At 58.8% G+C, this 20,130-nt stretch overlaps 1 protein-coding gene across 4 annotated transcripts in view; it reads right to left on the bottom strand.

Moving 5' to 3' along the window:
• The window catches only part of ZNF142 (zinc finger protein 142), a 20,844-nt gene extending 730 nt beyond the window's left edge, over nt 1-20,114 (bottom strand). Inside the window, exons 1-8 of one of the 4 annotated variants that reach the window (XM_065561357.1) lie at nt 19,886-20,114; nt 15,542-15,874; nt 14,057-14,752; nt 12,161-12,433; nt 9,189-10,001; nt 7,483-7,660; nt 2,091-5,349; nt 732-837 (exon numbers count right to left, since the gene is read on the bottom strand). In XM_065561357.1, the coding sequence (XP_065417429.1) occupies nt 732-837; nt 2,091-5,349; nt 7,483-7,660; nt 9,189-10,001; nt 12,161-12,433; nt 14,057-14,752; nt 15,542-15,824 (5,608 nt within the window). In that variant the 5' untranslated portion in view covers nt 15,825-15,874; nt 19,886-20,114. Of the gene's footprint in view, nt 1-731; nt 838-2,090; nt 5,350-7,482; nt 7,661-9,188; nt 10,002-12,160; nt 12,434-14,056; nt 14,753-15,541; nt 15,875-19,540; nt 19,565-19,885 lie in introns of those variants that run through there. The other 3 variants (XM_065561358.1, XM_065561359.1, XM_065561360.1) reach the window with 3 other exon arrangements.
• Nucleotides 20,115-20,130: the final 16 nt, after the last annotated feature.

The raw sequence follows: 20,130 nt of genomic DNA, 5'->3' as shown, positions 1-20,130 counted from the left end.
CGGAGACAGGCTGGCTCCCTGCCTGAGAAGGGAGCTCAGTCTCCAAGGCTCTTTCAACCCACCCCTGCGCTGGGGGGCTGTGGGAACGGGGGTGCCCAGCACTCTCTCCCCATCACCAGCCCGCCCCACGCGTGGGGGGAGCGAGGGCGCTGGGCCCTTCTCTCCCCAGGGCAGCAACAAGCCCCACACTCCTGTTCCCAGTGAGAGCCCTGGGCTTGTGCCCCCACCCCGCAAACTCGGGCCCCTTGCAGTGCAGGAAGTTAGGAGTCTGGTGCCCCCTGCTGACAATTGCTCGCCACTGCGAGTAGTATTTAGAAAACTTTCAGGCCGCTCCTGTTGTAGGAGCCCCAGCTAAGTCTCCTGCCCCACCACTGACCCTGCTGCCTCTTCCAGGGAGCCGGCTACCCGGGGCCTGCCCACAAGCACCCCTCGGGCAGCAGGGGAACCCAGCATGCACCCCCCCTGCGGGGAGATGTGTAGCCTCCCGCTTTAGACCAGCTGAACCCACTGCAGGAAGGACGACACGGCCTGGTCAGAGCCGGCGCAGAGTGCCCTCCCCCTGCTGGGCTGCTCGCTGATTTCACGGGGCACCGGGAGTTGTTCAGAGGCACCGCTGGTGCCGAGTGGGAGAAGAGCCCCCTGCCTGCACCTGACCCAGTCCCCGCAGGGCTCAGCGCCTGGCGCCGGCCCAGCTGTGGGGGTTACTGCTTCCCGCCCCTCCCGGCACTCGCCTGTGTGTTTGGTCATGTGATACTTCAGCTGATTCACCCATTTGCACTTGTAGCCGCAGTCCGGACAAAGGTACTTCCGTTCCTCCTTATGGATTCGCATGTGGTACTAGAGAGAGAGAGCACGGCGGTCACCAGACTCGGACACAACCCCTCTGGCCAGCCCACCCTGGCTCTGCCCTGCCTTCTGTAGCGAGGTCAAGGCAGCGTGGCCTAGAGGCTAGAGGTCTGGACCAGGCGGCAGGAGACTTGGGTTCTATTCCCATCTCTGCCACTGGTGACCATGGGGAAGTCATGGCTCCGTGCCTCAGTTTCCCCAGCTGTACCGTGGCGGTAAGTATCCAGCTGACAGGCCTGAGGTAAGCGCTAGGGATTATTCGCATCTGTGCTGTGCGATGCCCAGGGGCTGGTCCTTTTCAGCGCCAGGCTCTGAGGTCCTCTGGGCCCACTGCCCAGCCTACCTCCTACAGTGACGGGACCCGTTTGTTAGAGTAACGCTGAGCGCCTGCACCCTGTCAAAGCACCGGGTGCCCACTAACGCTGACCAGGCCTTCATACTGCAGGGGGAAGGGGATGCAGGATAGCCACCCCCCATTGCACAGATGGGAAAACTGAGGCCAAGAGGCAAGGCAACGTGACTGAGGCCATAAGGGGAATCCATGGCTGAGCCAGAATTAGAACTCAGGACTTCCTGAACCCAGCACTTGGCTCAGTTCTCTAGGCCATGCACGTGGAATATCATCTCCTCCCCCTCCCCAGCCTGACCTGCGGAACTACCCGTCCTGCACAGGACCGTCCCCACTCTGTACACTGTGACTGGCCGGCCATGGGCTGGCCCTTACATGGGGACACGATATTTCCTGCAGCCAGACATGCCAGCCCCTGCTAGGAGCTGGGCAGCCGCGGGCCGGGCGCTGCCCCAGGAGACACTCCCCGCTACCCTGTCCTCAGGAGTGGGCAGCAGCCGGCCGGGCACTGCCCCAGGGGAAGGTTCCCCCCCAACACCCGCAGGAGCCGGACAGCAGCCAGCCGGGCACTGCCCCAGGGGAAGGTCGTGTCCCCCCCCCCCACCTGCAGGAGCCGGGCAGCAGCCGGCCGGGCGCTGCCCCAGGGGAAGGACCCCCCCCCGCAGGAGCTGGGCGGCAGCCGGCCAGGCGCTGCCCCAGGGGAAGGTCGTCCCCCCCGCACCACCACCTGCAGGAGCCGGGCAGCAGCCGGCCGGGCGCTGCCCCAGGGGAAGGACCCCCCCTGCAGGAGCCGGGCGGCAGCCGGCCAGGCGCTGCCCCAGGGGAAGGACCCCCCCTTCAGGAGCCGGGCGCTGCCCCAGGGGAAGGACCCCCCTTTCAGGAGCCGGGCGCTCACCTTTAGGCGCGAGGGGTCAGCGCAGGCGTACTTGCACAGCTGACACTTGTACGGCTTCTCTCCGGTGTGGATCCTGATGTGCCATGTGATCTTCTGCTTGTTCTTGGTGGTGTAGTCGCAGTCGGCGCACTTGTAGACGCGGGTGCCCCCGTGGCCCTTCACGTGGTGGTCGAAGACCAGCTGGTGGTGGCAGGCGAAGTCGCAGAAGGGGCACTTGAGCGGCCTGTCCTGCGCCGCGGTGGGCTCGTGGCTCTCCACGTAGTGACGCACCAGCTGCTGCCGCTCCTTGGCGGCGAAGCTGCAGTGGTCGCAGCGGTGGCTGAAGTGCAGCGTCTTGTGCTCCTCCAGCGCCTCGCGGCTGGCGAAGATCTCCTTGCAGGTGCCGCACTCCAGGTGGGGGTGCTGCTTCTGGGCGTGGCACTTGAGCGTGGCCTCGCTGTGGCACACGAAGCTGCAGTGCGGGCAGCGGTGGGAGACTTTCTCCTCGTGCCGGCGCAGCACGTGCTGCTTGAGGGCCGTCTCGGAGCTGAAGCGGGCCTCGCAGCGCGCGCAGGAGAACTGCAGCTCCCCCCGGTGGCAGCTGTTCACGTGGCGGGTGATGTCGTTCTGCAGGTAGCCGCTGTAGTCACACAGGAGGCAGAAGTGCGTGGGTTTCTTCTCGTGGACCCGCCGGTTGTGGATGCGCAGCTTGGAGTTGGTGCCGAAGGTCTGGCTGCAGACGCTGCAGGCGATCCGGCCCACCCCGGTGTGCAGCGACTCGTGGGCCTCCAGCCGGTAGCGCCGCGTGGTGCTGAAGTCGCAGTAGAGGCACTTGTGGGGCTTCACCCCCTCGTGCTTGATGTGGACGTGCTGGCGGAGGCAGCGGGCCTGCTTGCAGGTGAAGTCGCACTGCCGGCACTGCAGCGGGGGCCGCTTGCTGCGGTACTGGCGGTGCAGCCTGCGGTGCAGCCGCAGGGCGTTGGCCCCCTTGGAGGTGAAGGGGCACGCGGGGCAGTGGAACTCGTCCAGCTTGACGCAGCCTCGCTTCTTGTGCGTCTTCATGGCCCGCTCCTGGTGGCAGGTGAAGGGGCAGGTGGGGCAGGAGAAGCGCCGCCTCTTGCACCGGGCAGCTTTCCTGGCAGCCGTCACGCCCACGGCCTTGCGGGGCTGGCCCTTCCCTTTGCCGGCTGGTCTGGTCTCTCGGGGCCCATCCGGAGCCGCTCCTTCCTCCAGCGGCCTGGCGCGTGCGCTGCCTTCCTCTCCCGCAGGCCGGGAGGACTCCAGCTTGACGTGCTTTTCCAACTGGTGGCTTTTCAGGGCCCGCCTGGACCGGAAGGCCTCTGAGCACAGGGAGCATCGGAACTGCTCCAGGCTCCGGCACCCGTCCTCCACGTGGGAGCTGATGGTGGAGACCCTGGAGCAGACGAAAGAGCAGGCGTTGCAGTGGAGCTTTCCCTGCTCCAGCCGGTATTTCTCAGGCAGGGACGGACACTTGGCTTCCTCCGCTTGGGCACGGTCTCCTGGCACGGGCAGTTCTGCCACCGTGCTCTCAGCTGCATCCTCAAGTGCCTTGCTGGGGGCTGGGCTGCCCACCGACGGCGCCTCGGGGAAGGGCCTGCTCGTGGAGGATGCTTTCACAGGCACCCGATCTAGCTCCCAGGGGGGCTCGGGAATGCTGCTCGCTTCCCCGTCCTCCGAGCCTCCTCTGCCATTCTCCACGCCTGCACTGCCCGGCTGCTCCTGAACGGCGGGCTTTAGCGGCTTGTTCTTTCTCAGGATCACGGGGCACTTCTTGAGGAGGTGGGTGTTGAGTCCCCGCTGCTGCTTAAAGCTGGCGCCGCACTCCCCACACACCAGCGGGGATTTCCGGCTCTGGCAGCCGGCCTTGACGTGCAGGGCCATGGACTTCTCCTTCCGCGTGATGTAGGAGCACGTCTCGCACTTGAAGATCTGGCTCTCCGACTGAACCACCAGCATCTGCACCCTCCCTTCTAAGACCAGCGTTTCCGCTTGCTCCTTGTCCTGCTTCCGGAGAGCTTTCAGCACCAACTCCGACTGCGGCCCCGCCTTGGCCTCGGCGCACGGGGAGGCTGGGTCTCCGGGGGCAGAAAAATGGCCCTGCTCAGCTGGCTTTAGGATGCTAAACCAGGCCTCTTGCATGCTGGCCTCTCTAGTCTCTGGCACTGCGTTGGGATCGGAGGCCATGCTGGGCACGTCGGAGCACTGCCCGTCACAGCGATCCTCAGGCCCCCGCTGAGTGTCCTTTTCGTGTCTCTCTGCTGCATTTGCGGTACAGGCCAAGCCGCCAGCACTGCCCTCCAGCCTCTCCTGCCCTTGGACCTCCGGCTCTTCCTCGAAGTCAGGGACGTCTTCGAGCCCGTTGTCATTCTCTTCCAGGACCAGCGCGTCCTGCGAGCTCAGAACGTCATAGGCCGGGTCCTTGCAGCTCAGGGCATCTGCATTCTCTGGGTGGGCTGCCGGAGGCTCGCTGGCCCCGAGCCTCAGCACAGAGTCTGCCGAGACGTCCAGCGTCTCCAAGTGCAACGTGCAGCTTTCGACAGCGTCACCGGCATCATTCAGCATCCCCGAGTCCTCCGCCATCGCGCACGAGGCCTGCGCACGGGAATCTTCCAGGGGGCCCATGTCGGTGGAAGGACCCCTCTCTTCCTCTGCCAGTCCATGCGCCATCTCAGCGCTGCCTCCCAGCTGCCCAGCGGCACGGTCAAGGAGGGGCACAACGAAAGCCTGCTGAGAAGCCTCTTGCTGGGGTTCCACGCCAGAGGGTTTGCTTTTCTGCCAGAGCTCCTTCCCGGACAGGGAGGAGTTGGAGTCGGACCTCAGAGCCACGCTGATGTCGTAGTTCAGCAGCACGTCTGCTGAGCTGATCTCCAGCTCCTTGCTGGCGTAGTTCTCCAGCCAGTCCTTGTCGCCGGGCACGTAGCCATGGGCCTTGCGCTTGTGGAAGAAGAGGCTGGTGTTGCTGAAGGTGCAGTAGGAGCAGAGGGCGCAGCGGAACTCCTTCTGCTTGGTGTGCTTGCAGTTCTCGTGGTTGAGGAGGGCCTGCTTGTACTTGGTCTGGTAGCTACAATACTGGCACTGGAAGACGGGCATCTGGTAGTTCTGCGAGTGCTTCACCTGCATGTGCTTCTGCAGCTCGTACTTGCGCTTGCAGGCAAAGCCGCACACCTCGCAGATCAGGCTCTTGCCCTGGTGGCGCAGTTTGTGGCTGCTCAGCTGGTCTGCCCGGTGGCAGCGGTACGAACACTGGTTGCACTGATACCTGCCAGAGACGTCAGACAGTCAGACGGCCGGACCACGGTTACGGGAACAGCAGGACGCATCTGCCAGAGGGAGGCTAGGGAGGGCACCCACTCCAGCGCACGGGGTTTGACGGTCAACTCCGCTCCCCAGAAGGTGACAACAAGCGCAGGGTAATTTATTACGCTCTGGAGCCATCTCCTTGGACGCGTGGGCGCTTGGCACCTCTCGGGATCAGGCCCTTTGTGCTGCCCTTCACGTCAATCCAGCCTGGGGATGCCCAATTCCTTGGCACAGCCCCAGGGATTCCCCCCACTCCCGGTGGCCTCTGCTTCACCCTCACCAATCTGGAGGCTTGGCAGTGGGATCACCAAACCATCTGGGCGAGGGCTGTACTCTCTGCAGGGCCTATTACCACTGTCCTTCAGCAGGCCGCAGGGACAGCTGCTACGCCACGTGACGCACGCAGCCAGTGGCTCAGCCCTCTGTGAGGCTGGCAGGTCCCCATGTCTCAGCTGAACACTGATAAATTCAGGGCTGGGACCAGTCTGGTTCCCCTGTGCATTAGGGCTGGTAAGGGAGGCCCTAGGGTTATCAGAACATGTTTAGACTTTACTGAATGCTTGTGAGTGGCTGCCAGCATTAATCTCAGTTATAACAGCTGTGTGCCGTGTTGCAAGGTAATATTGGAGCGGTTGTATTGTGAGCCTCTGCAGGGCCGGCTTTAAGCCGATTCACCCGATTCCCCGGAATCGGGCCCCGCGCCGAAGAGGGCCCCATGCCCGCACCTAAGGGGGCCCTGCTCCGGGGGTCTTTGGTGGCATTTCGGCGGTGGGGGGTCCGCTCCGGATTTTCCATGGCACCGAAGGACCCCCCCGCCGCCGAAATGCTTCCGAAGCCCCGGACCACCGCCGAGTATTCCAATCGGGCTCCGCGGATCATAAAGCCGGCCCTGAGCCTCTGTGACTGTAAATCACCAGCCAGAAGAGAGACATTAACTAGTGTGAACTGCTGGTTTCCAACAGAAGGTGTTCGTCCTTCCTAGCAGGAAAGGCCTTTCGACACTTGAGGGACTATTGTGGGAAATTAAGGAGGACAAAAGACGTTGGTTGTTCTGCTCTCCTGTGTGTGAAGATGAGTCACGCAAGCGGATTCCTCCCATCAGCTGAGTTTGCAGCTCAGATCACATGACAGGAGGAGGATAAAAACCCCACACAAAAGGAACTAGGGATCTCTATGCTGCTTGGATTCAGGGGTGCAAGGTTTCTAGGTATAAGCAAGAGATTCCCAGCTGCTTAGCCTGGGTTAGCCCTAAAGCACATATACCTTCTATTACTTTTTGAAACTTAAGATTGTTATTCATTTGTGTGTGTATGTTCACCTGCTTTAGCTTTGTAAATGACTCTAATCTCCTTGTCCTCTATAATAAATCTGTACATCGTTTATTACAGGCTTGGCTACAAGCATTATTTTTGGTGTGAGATCTAAGATGCAATTGCCCTGGGAGTAACCTGACTGTTGCTGGGATTCGAGCTGTGAGAGACCAGCTATCACAAGGGCGGGCTCACCTGGGTGGCAAGGGACTGTCTGTGACTCCATGGTTGGGCTGTTAGAGCGCCTGAGGAGTTCAGACTTGATAACTGGTTGGTGAAAGCTAAGCAGAGAACTCTCAGGCAATTTGCGGTGTGTGCCCTGCTTCCGACTAGCGCCCTGAGGTTGGTCCCCACACGGGAGTTACTGCAGATGGCAGCACTTCCAGCCCCTGCAGGCCAGGAGGAGAATCTGGGACTGGGAGGAGTACTCAGGCTCAGTGGGTGAGGATGCAGAACGCTGGCAGCTAAGCCAACGGCAGCCAGGCGCTGCCCATCCCAGAGCCGCGACGGCCCACAGTTCATCCCTAATTTGCAAAGAACGGAACAGGCCGCAGCCACCTTGGACCTGCCTCCCACCGCGCCTACAGACCTCAGCATGGGCAACAGCCAGGCCTTGTGGATCAAGAGGGAGCATCAGATGCAGGGACCTGCCGTCTCCACAGGCTGCCTTTGGGACGCCCTGAGCTAGGTGACCGGCCCTGCCCTCTTTACGGGGCTTTGGCTTGGACAGGAGAGAGGACCAGATTGGCTGTCGCCGGAAGGGGTGACCCGGAGGCACGTACCTGAGGTCTCCGGTGTGCTTCCTCATGTGCACGTTCAAGTAGTGCTTCCACTTGGTGACGTACCCGCACTCAGTGCACATGTAGTTCTTGTCGTTGGAATGGGTGAGCATGTGCTTGGACAGGTAGCTCACGTCCCGGCAGGTGAAGTCACAGAGCTCACACTTGTGAGGCTTTTCCCCTAGTGACAGGAGAGAAAGAATCGACTCATGTGGGGTGGAGAGAGGCCATAACTTCACACTCCCCCTCCCCCCACACATCTCATCACCACTGCTCCCGCTGGCCAGCGACCTGCAGCAGGTGACGGGGCTCTGCCCGCCGGCCCCTCCGAGGGAACGTGCAAGGCACCGGCTCCTCTCATCTGTGTGACCTGCTGTCGCCTTGGCTCCAGCGAGATCCAGTCCAAATCCCTGCACCTCTCCTCAAGCTCAGATGTGGCACCGCTCTCTGCTGCGGAGCTGCCAGGGCAATGACCCCCTCCCCACGGGACGGGGCCCGGCATGCCACACTGCACTGCGGACAGGTCTGACGAGAGCCATATGTAGAACCAATGTGAATGAAATTGTTTTTAGTTATTCACTGTACCATTGTAACTTCTGTTCACCATTTCATTACACTTGCCATTTTGCCCACATTGTAACTTCTGTGCCATATTTGTTATTCAAACACCATTTTTAAATGCTTACTCCATTTTGTAAGGGCTTGCTGCACCCTTCATTTTTGCAAACCCGGCTGTAATCTTATTAGTCTAGTTAAGATGTGTGAATGAGGGATGTATGGGTGATGGAATCAACCTCCAGCACCAGCCCGTCCTGATGAGATAAAGTTCAAATACCAACGGCTGAAGAACTAAACAACAGCCCTAACTCAAGCAAGAAGCATCCACCCTAAAAAGAAAAAACAACAGAAGGAAGATCAAAGCCAGGTCCCAGGCAGACAGTCACGCCTGCAATTGACGGGTGATCAAGCACCAAACCCAGAGGCCGCGTGACACAGCGAGACCTAGAGACTTTGAATCCAAACTAAACTCCTATAAAAAAGGAAGGGTGAGATGAGAGACTTTGGGTAACGTTCTGCTATCAACATCAAGGAGCATCGGTGCGTGGCCGACAGAGACCCAGCTCCTCCTCGTGCTCAGCTTTCCTGGCCAGTTACCGCCACGAGCTATGATCCCAAGCTGCGAACTCAAACTACAATCAGGACCGGTAACTATCCAGCAGCTGCAGAACATTTTGGTGTGTGTGTGTGTGTGTGTGTGTGTGTGAGTGAGTGTATGTGTATAAGCATTGAGGTATTTGCTAATAGTTACAGATTAATAATAAATGTGGCATCTTTGTCTTGACCCCTAAAACGATCCTGTATAAGTTTGTGGGACAACACATACACGGGAACAGCATGGCGGCTTTGCCTTGGTATTCTGCCCCTCTGGCAGTGCAATCTGCCAGCTTAAGGGACATACCCAGGGATATAGAACAGGGAACCGAACCCAGGAGTCCTGACTCCCAGTGCCCCCTGCTCTAACCACTGGATCCCCCCGCCCCTCCCAGAGCTCCCAGGAGTCCTGACTCTGTCCCGTGCTCTAACCACTAGTTCACATTCCCGCCCGGTGGAGCAGAGCAGCACAGCACAGTGGATCGACCCCCCAGAAGAGCAGCGCGCTGGGGAAGCCGAGAGGCTGCGGCTCCCTGCCAGCCGGCGAGGCGACTCACCCGTGTGCAGCAGCATGTGACGGATGAGCACTCTCTTGTGCGCAGTGGCGAAGCTGCACTCGGTGCACTTGTGGATCTTCTCGTTGGCGTGCATCTTCCCCACGTGGTCGTGGAACTGCACGGGGTTGAAGGTGGCATAGGGGCAGAAGCCGCACTGCAGGTGCTCGCTGCCGGGGTGCCCTTGCTTCTTGTGCTTGCGGAAGATGTGCTTGTTGGAGCAGACGAAGTCGCACTGCTGGCAGTGGAAGGCGTAGTGGGTTTTGCGGTGAGCTTCCATGGCCTCAGCCGTGCCAAAGAGCAGGGAGCAGGCGTGGTACTTGCACTCCACCGCCCTGATGCCGTGGGCCTCCTTGAGGTGGCGGATGAACTCCTTGCGGTCTTCGCTGCAATAGCCGCAGTCGTCCTGGAAGCAGCTCAGCCTCTTCGGCTCGGTCTTGTGGGTCTTCAGGTGGTCCTTGAGCGCCTGGCTGAGCCGGAAGGTCTCCTGGCAGACGGGGCAGGCGTAGACGTCGGAGTAGAAGTTGGAGATGTTCTCGTGCATGCTGGCCATGTGGCGGTTGAGGGCGTTCTTCTCCACCGAGCTGTAGTGGCAGAGCGGGCAGCGGTGAGTTTTCTCCCCCGTCTCTCGCATCATGTGGATTTTCAGCTTGCTCTTGCTGGTGAAGTACTTCTGGCAGTTGGGGCACTGCAGGCTGGGGTCTGGGAAGTGCAGGTGCAGGTGCTCCACCAGGTGCGTCCGCTTCTTGAAGCACCGTTTGCACTCCGGGCACATGTGGGTTTTGAAGAGGTATTCGGAGCCCTCTGCTACATCCCCTGCAAAGGAAACCATCCCCGGTCAGCCCGGAGCCAACACACAACAGGGCACGGAGAGCTGCCGGGTCAGACCCAGCAGGAATGGGAGTAAGTGGCCCTACTGGGCGGGGACTGCAGAGCCAAGCTGCAGGAAGAGACTCTCTCCTGCAGAGGTCCCTGAGGACGGGAGACTCCAGGTGGGAAGCCCTGGCTGGGTGGAAAGGCCTGGCTGGAAGTGCTGCCTTCCTTCCCCGAGCCTGTGGTCATCTGGACAATAAATGGAGCCCACAACCAAAGACTCATTTGGGGTGGCTGATCATTCCTGGTGAGGAAGCCAGCCTCACGCGGGCACGTCAACAGCAAACCCTGCACTCGGAGCCAGTCACTGCATGCGGACACCTGCGTTACTGGCTGCATGGATGTCAGCCCCCAAGCGATGTCCACTTCCCGTCACACACACGCTCACTAACTCCGCCTATGCCGACGAGCCGCCAGAAGCCACGTCTGGAGCAAGAGGGGACCAGCCTACCTTCATCAGCCAACCCACTGCACCTACCACACCTGAATCGAGACGCAGCAGCCCAGCATTCAAGCGTTTGGGTGTTGGACCTTTGCTAACGTCTGCCTCCAGTGGGCTCGGGCCCTGCTGAGCCGGCGGGCTCAGGCCGCATCAGGCAGCCAGAAGCAGGAGCTAGTACCAGGCTTCACTCACTCTAGGCTTCTTTTTGCTAGGTAGGGATCAAATGAAGGTTTGTGTGAAAACCACCACGAATCTCCAGGTGTGCTTAGATTCCCAGAGTTAAGGCCAGAAGGGGCCATTAGCTCATCTAACCGGAGTCCTGTTTATCACCGTCCGTTACCCCTCTGCAGAGCCCAGTAACTCATGTTTGGCTCAAACATCTTCCAGAAAGACAGCCCGGCCGCTCTAAAGCCACCAAAAGCTGGTGAATCCCCCACTCCCCAGGGGAGTTTGTTCTCGGGGTTAACTGCCCTCGCTGCTAACAATTTGTGCCTAATTTCTCATTGGAATTTGTCTGGCTGTCACGGCTGTCCCTTGAACACGCCACTCGCAGGCATCATCCCAAACAGGCTTTGATTGCACGTTCAGAACCGTAACAGCTCCTGGGGCTGGATTCGCTGGGAAGCCAACACGCTCTGCCCCCGTGGCCCACAGGGCTCACTTCTCTGCAGAGAGAATCCAGGACAGCCACTGGGTCCTGCTTGCAGGGCCATCCCACCTTCCAGCAGATGGCACAGCAGGAATCCCCGGCTCCTCTGGGATTTCTGCGTTGGCCTGGCCCAGCTCACCCTGTGCACCCGGCAGCGCAAAGCTACGGTCCCCTCTTCTGGGGCACAGGACTGGTCAGCCTAGAGCAGACCACCTGGCCCCTCAAACCCAGGATCTTGCCTACTGCAGAAGCTAGTGGCCAATACTTCATAGCAAAGTGAAGCCCAGCGCAATGCAGTTCACCGGGGAAACCTTCCTGAGCGTATGCATTTGGATTGATTGTCCCTATTTTAGCAAATGTAACCAAGTATTATTGCTAACAAAAGTATCCAGCCCCTCTTCACAAAGCAGGCACTCCGGCATAGCCTCGTAGGCACGCTGACTGGGCATGGCGTAACAGGGCCGTCCAGAGGATTCAGGTGGCCTGGGGTCTTTGGCGGCCTGGCACTTCAGCGGCGGGTCCCGGGGCAGAAGGACCCCCCGCCGTGGGTCTTTGGGGCACTTCAGCGTCGGGTCTCGGAGCGGAAGGACCCCCCGCCGCCAAAGACCCGGAGCGGAAGAAGCTCTCGTGGGGGCCCCTGTGGGGCCCGGGGCAAATTGCCCCACTTGCCCCCCCCCCAGGCGGCCCTGTGGCATAAAGCCACGGTTCACTGTACACTATTTGTTACTAGTGCCATTGTGACCTTTGTTCCCAATATGGGGCACCATCAGAGGACGGACCAATCAGTTCCCTTCATGCCCTTGGAAATCCCCCAAACATCAGCCAAGTCTCCCCCAGCTCTTCTGCTTTCCTAGATAAACAACCCACAATCTCACGTCCTCTGCCTGACGTGCCCACACTGCCCACTGCTGTGCCTTCGTCACCCAGCTCTGGTGTGTGCCAGCTAGTGAAAGGTTTGACCGCCAGCTCCTGGAGCAGTCGCATCGCTCACGTGTGAATGAGGTACTCTACCTTTGAACTGCTGGGCCCGAGGTGCCTTGGCTTTCTTAGAAGCCACTTTCTCATCTCCTTTGGCTTCTGCCTCATAGGCGCTCTCCTCCTCTTCCTCCTCCAGCGATTCATCACCTGTGCTCTCAGAGTCTTCTTCCTCTGCCGACAGTCTCTGACCCTCGTCAGATGCTTCCCTGGTGCCACCAGACACGCTGTGGCCAGCCATCTGCTCTGCTGCTTCCCAGCTAGTCTGATCTAGGGAACTCTCTGCCTCCTCTACCATCTCCCCAGCAGCTTCAAAAGGAAAAGGAAAGAGTTAATCTGTTAAATTCCCTGAAGGGGGGTTCCAAAGAGGACGGAACTTGGCTGTTCTCAGTGGTGGCAGATGACAGAACAAGGAGTAATGGTCTCAAGTTGCAGTGGGGAAGGTCTAGGTTGGATATTAGGAAACACTATTTCACTAGGAGGGTGGTGAAGCACTGGAATGGGTTCCCTAGGGAGGTGGTGGAATCTCCCTCCTTAGAGGTGTTTAAGGTCAGGCTTGACAAAGCCCTGGCTGGGATGATTTAGTTGGGGTTGGTCCTGCTTTGAGCAGGGGGTTGGACTAGATACCTCCTGAGGTCCCTTCCAATCCTAATCTTCTATGATTCTATGGAGCCAGACAAATCCATGATCCAACCCCTCTGGTGGAGATGCCAATGACCCAAACCAAGGATCTCAGCAGGAGCCTAAGGACCACACTTAGCTAGTATGGAACAGAGCTGAGTGCAGCCGTCCTCATTTTTAATATGGGCCTACGGCTCAAACCACAGGTGCCAGGATGTGGGACAGCCTGGTTGCTTAGATCAGATGGAGCACTGCATGCTGGGACTTGTAGTCTCCAGGCACTGCTCATTTGGCTGAGAGCAACGGCTGGACGAGCCATTGTATCCTAGTAGAGAGCAGCTGGGAATTTTGGTTCTTTAGGGGTTTATTCCTGCTTTTCAGGGACGATCCGGATTTCTTTTCTCCCAGCCTGCAGTTCCAGTCGCAGCACTTTGAGCCATAAAGCTTCCCTTCAGGTCGGCTGCATGAACTCTGCAACTCCCCCGGCCAGCCGCACCCCAGGGGAAGCACCAGCGCCCAGGAGGGACCTGCTCTTTCAAAGCTCAGTGCTCAAGGAACAAGCAGCCCCCGCTGACACTTGACCCTGGCGTCTTCCCCTTCTGGGCTGCCGGGCTTCTCTCACATGAATGGGGATGCACACATGCAGCTGGCCACTGGACCAACCCAAACAGACCAGGGAAGGACCACACAACACTCGACCCTCCTGCTGCGCCTCCCACTGGAAGATCAAACCTGCTTTGTGGACGCTGAGTCCCCGCTCCTGGGTGGTGGGTCAGGAGCATCACCCCCGTTTTACAGCACAAAGGGGAAACGACTTGTTCAGAGTCGCAGTGAGTCAGTCTCAGAGCTGGGGGAAGAACCCAGGACTTCTCCCTCTCTCCTACCCTAGCCATCAGCGTCTGGGGAGAGGAGCCGCTTCCTAGCGGCTAACAGCACAGGAGGGGCGTCTGTCGCCTACCTCTGGGTCACTGGGACGTCATTATACACCCCCCACTCCCTGCAGCCAGACGGCTCCACCCAGCAGGACAGCTTAGCTCAGCAGTGACCGCTCACCCCACTGCCATTTCACCCCTGTGGGAAGTAGCCAGATGGCCTCAGCCAGGTGCTACGGGGCAGGAATCTCCACCCCAACTGGCAGTGAGGGGCCCCCCTTGTTAGCATGCTGAGCTCCCCTGGCAGCCCTAGGGCTGAGACACCTGGGTAGGGGCAAGGTGGGGCGCTCGCCCTGTTGCCAGCCACTGTGTCTGTCCTGTAGACAGAGAGCTCTCAGTCTGCCCCATTCCCCCCCCGTTCCCTTGGCTCAGCAGGTACCGCAGCGCAGACGCAGGGACTTGCTGGGGACCTGCCCGCCCATGGCAGCAAAGTCGCACTTGCAGGTCGCCTCCATCCGCCCCGTCTCGGCGGGGGGCTCGCCGCCCACCCTGCTCTCCGGCGAGTGGCCCTGTGTGTGCTGCCTGAAGAGCTTGGCGTTGGAGCTGACGAAGTCACAGCGGCCGCAGTGGAAGGGGAAGTGATTCCTGTGATGCAGCTTCATGTCCTGGCAGCTCCGGAACAAGAGCGGGCAGGCGCGGTAGGCGCAGGAGACTGGGGACACCTTGTGGGCGCGCCGTAGGTGCCCACGCAGCTGCTTGCGGTCCGCCGTGGTGAAGTGGCAGACTTTTTCAGGGCAGGCCAAGGCCCCCGGGATGCTGCGATGGGTCTTAAAATGCTCCTTGAGCTCACTGGGCAGCACAAACTCCCCCCTGCAAACGGGGCACAGCAGTCGCTCAGCAGCGGAGCCAAGGTCCCCGTCCTGCCCGCTTGCTCCTGGCGAGCTCTGCGCTGGCTCCTGGCAGACAGCTGGTTCTCCTCTGCATTCGCTGGGCAGGGCCGGCAGCTCCCCCGGAAGCTCCAGGTGCTCGGGGGCTGCTAACGTGATGCACTGGTGCTGGGTCAGCAGGCTGGGGTCAGAGAAGCTCTGGCCGCACCTCTGGCAGAAATACAGCTCAACCACTTTGACCAAGACCTCTGTGGGAGGAGAGAGAGAGAGAACGCACATCAGACAGCTGCAATCGAGACCTGGAGCCTTTCGCCTGGAGGTCACCAGTTCAAACGCAGCTCAGGTCAAGGGCAGCAAGTTTTGTCCCTATCTTCGAGGTATGTTATGGGAGACATGAAGTGTGTGTGTGTGATGGGGGGCCCTTCAGGCTAGTTCCTGGTGAACGGCAGGCACAGCACACAGGCCACCACTACAGTGAGGGGTGCTAGAGAGAACCGAGGGGAGAAAGGCTAGAGACACCAGAACCAAGCGGACCATATGTTGGAAGTTCAGCAGATAAGCCAAGGGTTCAAGGGGCTCCGGAAACTGAACTCCAGGGCCGGGTGGGGCGGCAGGGGAGGAAGCTCACATTGCTTGTGCCCCAGGCTGCGCCTGTTAAGGTCCAGCCCGCTGAATGGATTCACCATGACATCATCGACTAAGCTCACAACATGCCACGGCCTCTAACCGGCGGCGCTTAGAGGCCAGGCCGCCCACGGTGCTGAGCAGGGCTGGACAGGGCCTGTCTGGTCACTGCACATTGCTCAGCCTGGCCGGCACTCGCAGTGAGTGGTGGAGATGGGCATCACAGGAAGACACATTCACACAATCTGCCCCACAAGACTGGCTGGAGTGTCCGGTCTGCGACTCCAGAGAGAAGGGACTAAAGAACTAGTCTTGGCCTCCCTGACACGTGGGCGGGTGGCAGGGCAGGGGGACGACCCCTTGGGAGGATCTTTGATTCTCGTAGAGCGCTGCCCCCTCAACGTGTGCCATACCTGTGGTGTTGCCTGGACTGCTCAGAGACACGTTGCCTGCCACAGCCTCTACAAATATTTCCACCTCAGCTGCTTCTGCATGAGCTCCGTCCCCAGCCATGGACGCATCCGTCAGCAACAAGCTCTGTCCCACAGTCAGCGGGGACGTCCCTGCCACGCAGTCACTGGGGGTCCCCTGACGTCCTCCGGTTCCTGCCTCTCCCGAGGTGGGCAACAGCAGCCCTGGGCACAGGGCATCCATCTCTCCTCCGGCGGGCTCTGCAGTCACCACTTCTGCACTCATTGCCTTTCACTCACCAACCTGCACCGGGCTGCGGAGGAGTAAATCTCTTTCTGAAAAGATACAGACGGCACTGAAAGGGCTGGAGAGCACAAGACTCCAGAGGTGCCTCCTTTTAAGGTGTGGACTTTTCAGGACACTAAGCAACGATTTGCAAAAGAGAGACGTGATTTTGGGGGCCCACCCAGAGATACTGTAAGTGGGCTGGATTTTTAGAAGAGTTCTCAGGGTGAAAAGCAGGCCCCTCCTTTTAAGGTGTCTCAGGTTGGATTGGATACCCAATATCGAGGTGCTCGAAATACAATCTCTTTTTAAAAGCCTGGCTAAAGTTCTTACCTGTCATGAATAATGTATATTTTTTAATTGTAACAATAACCACTACTGGCCCAAAGGACTTCAAAGCATTTTGCAGACCTACAGGCCGATGCCCAAGGCATACACTCGGATCACTTCACCTAACAGTGACATGCAGCTGCCTCTGCAGCGGCATGATGCAGCTATCGAACAGCTCGCAGCAACATTATGCAGCGGTGTAAGCCAGGATGTGATGAATTCTGGGAGCAGCTGAAATGCCGCGGGAATTGTAGAGATACATGAGGGAAAGTAGACGACTAGTCACCTACTTGTCTGTTTCCCTGATGCATCATGAGTGAGCTGCTCTCTGATGAGGAGGGATGAGATGAACGCAAGGAAGGAAAAGTCGTAAGGACACTAGAATTACCAGACCAGGACACAGGACAAACATCTTAGCTCTTCTGAGAAGTGCCTAGGTGTCCTTTAGTGATCGCAGATAGTCAGGAACTCCGTTTTACATCTCAGCCCAGAGGCGGCCCCGGCCCCTTTTGGGGGGACGGGAGTTGAGGCCAATTCAGAGAGACAAGAGCCCCCACTGAATCACAACCAGCTCCCACAACTCCTAGGGCTCCTCTGCCACCCTCTGCCTCCAGCTGGCTTTGTCTGGGGGGATCAGATGTGTTCGCTGCAAGACTTAAACATCCAACTCAATTTTGAACGAGTGAATGTGCTGGTCACTCGTTTATGTCACTCACTCACACTTTGGGACAGGGACTAGACAGGTCAGTTTCACCTGCCGATTTTGTGCTCCCCCATCATTCTGTCTGTGTGCACCTGTTGTCTCTTGTCTTATGCTTGGACAGTCACCTCTTTGGAGCAGGGGCGGTCTTTTTATTCTGTGTATGTACAGCGCCTAGCACCATTGGGGCCATAACTGGAGCTCCTAGGCAATGCCACGATATAAACAGCCAGAGGATGAGGTATGAGAACAGAACTGTAGCAGGATTAGAGATGGAAAAGGCTTCCTCAGCCACCAGCTCCACTCCCCCTTGGCCAAGCTAGTCTAGTCTTCAGTGTTTTGGCCAGTCCAGCTGTAATGCCCCATGCGATGGGGCAAAGCACTGATCTGTGCTGTTGAAAGCTACACCCGCTCCGAGGCCCTCTCATCCCCCCTCGGTCCCTCCTATTCTCTGCCTGGGGCACAGAACAGCATAGTCCCCTGGGGGCTGGAATAATTTGGTCTCATTTCAGTTGTAGGGTTTGTGTGAGGGTGCTGTTGGCAATGTGTGATATACTGGAGGTCAGGCTATAAGATCCCTTCTGGCCTTAATCTCTCTGACCACCATCAGGTTCTCTCTCATACACAGATCTTATTACACAGAAGCCAGGTCTGTGATACTGTATGGGTTTTATCCTGTCACCCGTCACTGTAGTTTCTGGGCAGCTTCCACATAAAATTGGGAGCAATAGAGAAGTCCCCAGTGAATTTCATGGGGTCTCTGGTGCATCTCCTCTGCTTGGTGTAGATTTGGGGGTTTTAAGATTGTATTCATTTCCTCTTTTATTGCTGTTGTTGGCAGGGGTATATTGGGTAGAAGGGGGTGTCAGGCTTGGGGGCGTCATGAGGGAAGGTTTTTTGGTAGCAATGCTCAGCCTTCTAACCCCCCTTTCCAATCCCCAGTCAAACCACCTTGCTGGGAGCCAGGCAAGTTGTGACAAAGTGAGACTGTTCTTAATGTTTCCTCTGAATACTGTAGGGGTGCCTCAGTTTCCCCTATGCATTTCTTAAGTCTCTAGTTGGTGGGATAAAGGCCAGTGTGCATAAATGGCCGACACTCTGTCTCCTGGCAACTAATGGCCAGAGCCCTTCCCCCCTGCAAGGAGATGCTAAAGGTGTTCAAGAACAAAGAGATCAGGTGACCTCCTCGCCCGGGAAAGAGACAAAGGCCAGAGAGGAGGGGCTGGAGGGTTTCAGTTTGGAGCTGGCTGGGGACAGGGAGTGAGGGCAGACGGGGTTGTCTGGCTCGCTGCCCCCCCCCACCCCCAAATGGACCCGGCTGAGGGGTCCTGTTCTCTGTACCTACAAGCTCTGTTTTAGACCGTGTTCCTGTCATCTAATAAACCTCTGTTACTGGCTGGCTAAGAGTCGCGTCTGACTGCGAAGTGGGGGTGCAGGACCCTGTGGCTTCCCCAGGACCCCGCCTGGGCGGACTCGCTGTGGGAAGCGCACGGAGGGGCAGATGCTGAATGCTCCAAAGTCAAACCCAGGAAGGTGAAGCCGTGTGAGCTTCTTGCCCTGAAGACAGTCTGCTCCGAGGGAGAGGAGGCTCCCCAGAGTCCTGACTGGCTTCCAGAGCATCGCCCAGCGACTCCGTGACACACGTCTACACCACACGTCTACACCAGTTCTCAGTACTGCCTCTTCCGCTAGTCCAAAGGATTAGCCTAACCCTGGTGCCTGCATTGCCCAGGTGGGCTTAGTAATGGCACGATGCTCACCAAGTCACTCTCCTCAATAACCTCGCCAGTGGCACCGGAGGTACCAAGCAGCAGGGCCTGGCTCCAGAACTGTCTGTCGGCTGTGTTACCAGTCCCATAGACAATGAGGCTGTTTCCAGCGTATGGGTGGCATCTGAACCCGCACCTCTCACATCCGAACCTAAGTTCAGTGGCAATAATAATAATAATGTCCCGATTGCATCCCAAGACACGTCTACATGGATGTAAAAGTCACACAATGAATGCTTATGCAATGAACAAATTCCCATTTGGTCAATTCCATTGCACCTTCTTCAATTCCCTCCTGGATACAGGATTCTTCTTCAGTCCCTGTTCTAAACAGTTCCATGATGTTGCTGTGTGCTATTAAACCGTCACTGCATTTCCATGCCAGAGGTGGCTGCATTTCCATGGCGGATAGTCAGATACACGTCAGCCTTACAAAATTCTAATCACCTGTATAACTTCAGAAATATTTTTAGCAGGTGCGTAAAATATCGTTTGTTTTTTCATGATCAGCTTTGTGGCAAAGGACACGTGGGAGATTTTGCAAGGCTGATTATACACCTGCACGCATATATATGGAAAGCACCTTGAGAACCCGTAAGACGCCAGCTACCAGAGAAAGGCAAGTCTTAGTAGCAGTTTCCAAGGTGCTTGGGAGACAGCAGTTCCCCGGTTTAAAACACTTCCTGGGTTTGAATTTCACACCAACTGGGCTCCTGCCACAGATATTTGAGGGAACCAGCCCCATAGCACCCCTCACCTGGGTCTTGGGCCCCATCTCCTACGCTCGCCCCTCCCCTCGCAGAACTCCATCCCCCCGCCCATCTGGGAGCCCCCTACACCCACCTGCCACTGCCCCCCTCTGGGGGGAGATGCTTAAACTCCTCCTGACCCTCCCTCTTGGGATCCCTCCCACTCACCTGCCGCACTGTGAACATCCCCTTCCCCTTGGGACTGTGGCTGTGTAGCTGAGCCTGCCTCTGGGCTGGGCCTGGAACCCTCCCCTCCCCCTCCCCGGGCAACCCCTCCCCCTCCCCCTCCCCCAGAGAATCGTCCCTGGAAACCCCCGGGGAACCCTAACCCTCCCCTTGCCCCCCCCCCCGGGAACCCCTCCCCTGGGACCCTCCCATTCTCCCTTCTGTGGGGAACTCCTCCTCCTCCCCCCCCCCCTCGAGCCCCCCACACCCTCTCTGGGCCCCCGGCTGCGCGGGCCGGGCCCGGCCCCTCCCCGCTCGCGAGGCTGCAGCGCCCCGGCCCCCCCTCACCTGAGGGGCTCGGCTCGCGCTGCCCCCGGAGCGGCCCATCTCTATGGTGCCTCCGGCCGGGAGCGGCCCCCTTTGTGCGGCGGCCCCATCCGGCCCTTCTCTCCCGCGGCCCCCGCACTCTATGGTGCCGGGGAGGGGGAGCCGGGCCGGAGCAGGAACCATAGAGACGAGGGCTAGAGAGCGGGGTCCCTCGGCGGACCGGAACCGTAGAGTGAGGGAGGCTGGAGGGACAGAGCGGCGCTGCC

The sequence above is a fragment of the Chrysemys picta genome, chromosome 11 (assembly GCF_011386835.1).
Source record: "Chrysemys picta bellii isolate R12L10 chromosome 11, ASM1138683v2, whole genome shotgun sequence".
Classification (NCBI taxonomy): Eukaryota; Metazoa; Chordata; order Testudines; family Emydidae; genus Chrysemys; species Chrysemys picta.
This window is presented reverse-complemented; position numbering and strand designations above follow the sequence as displayed.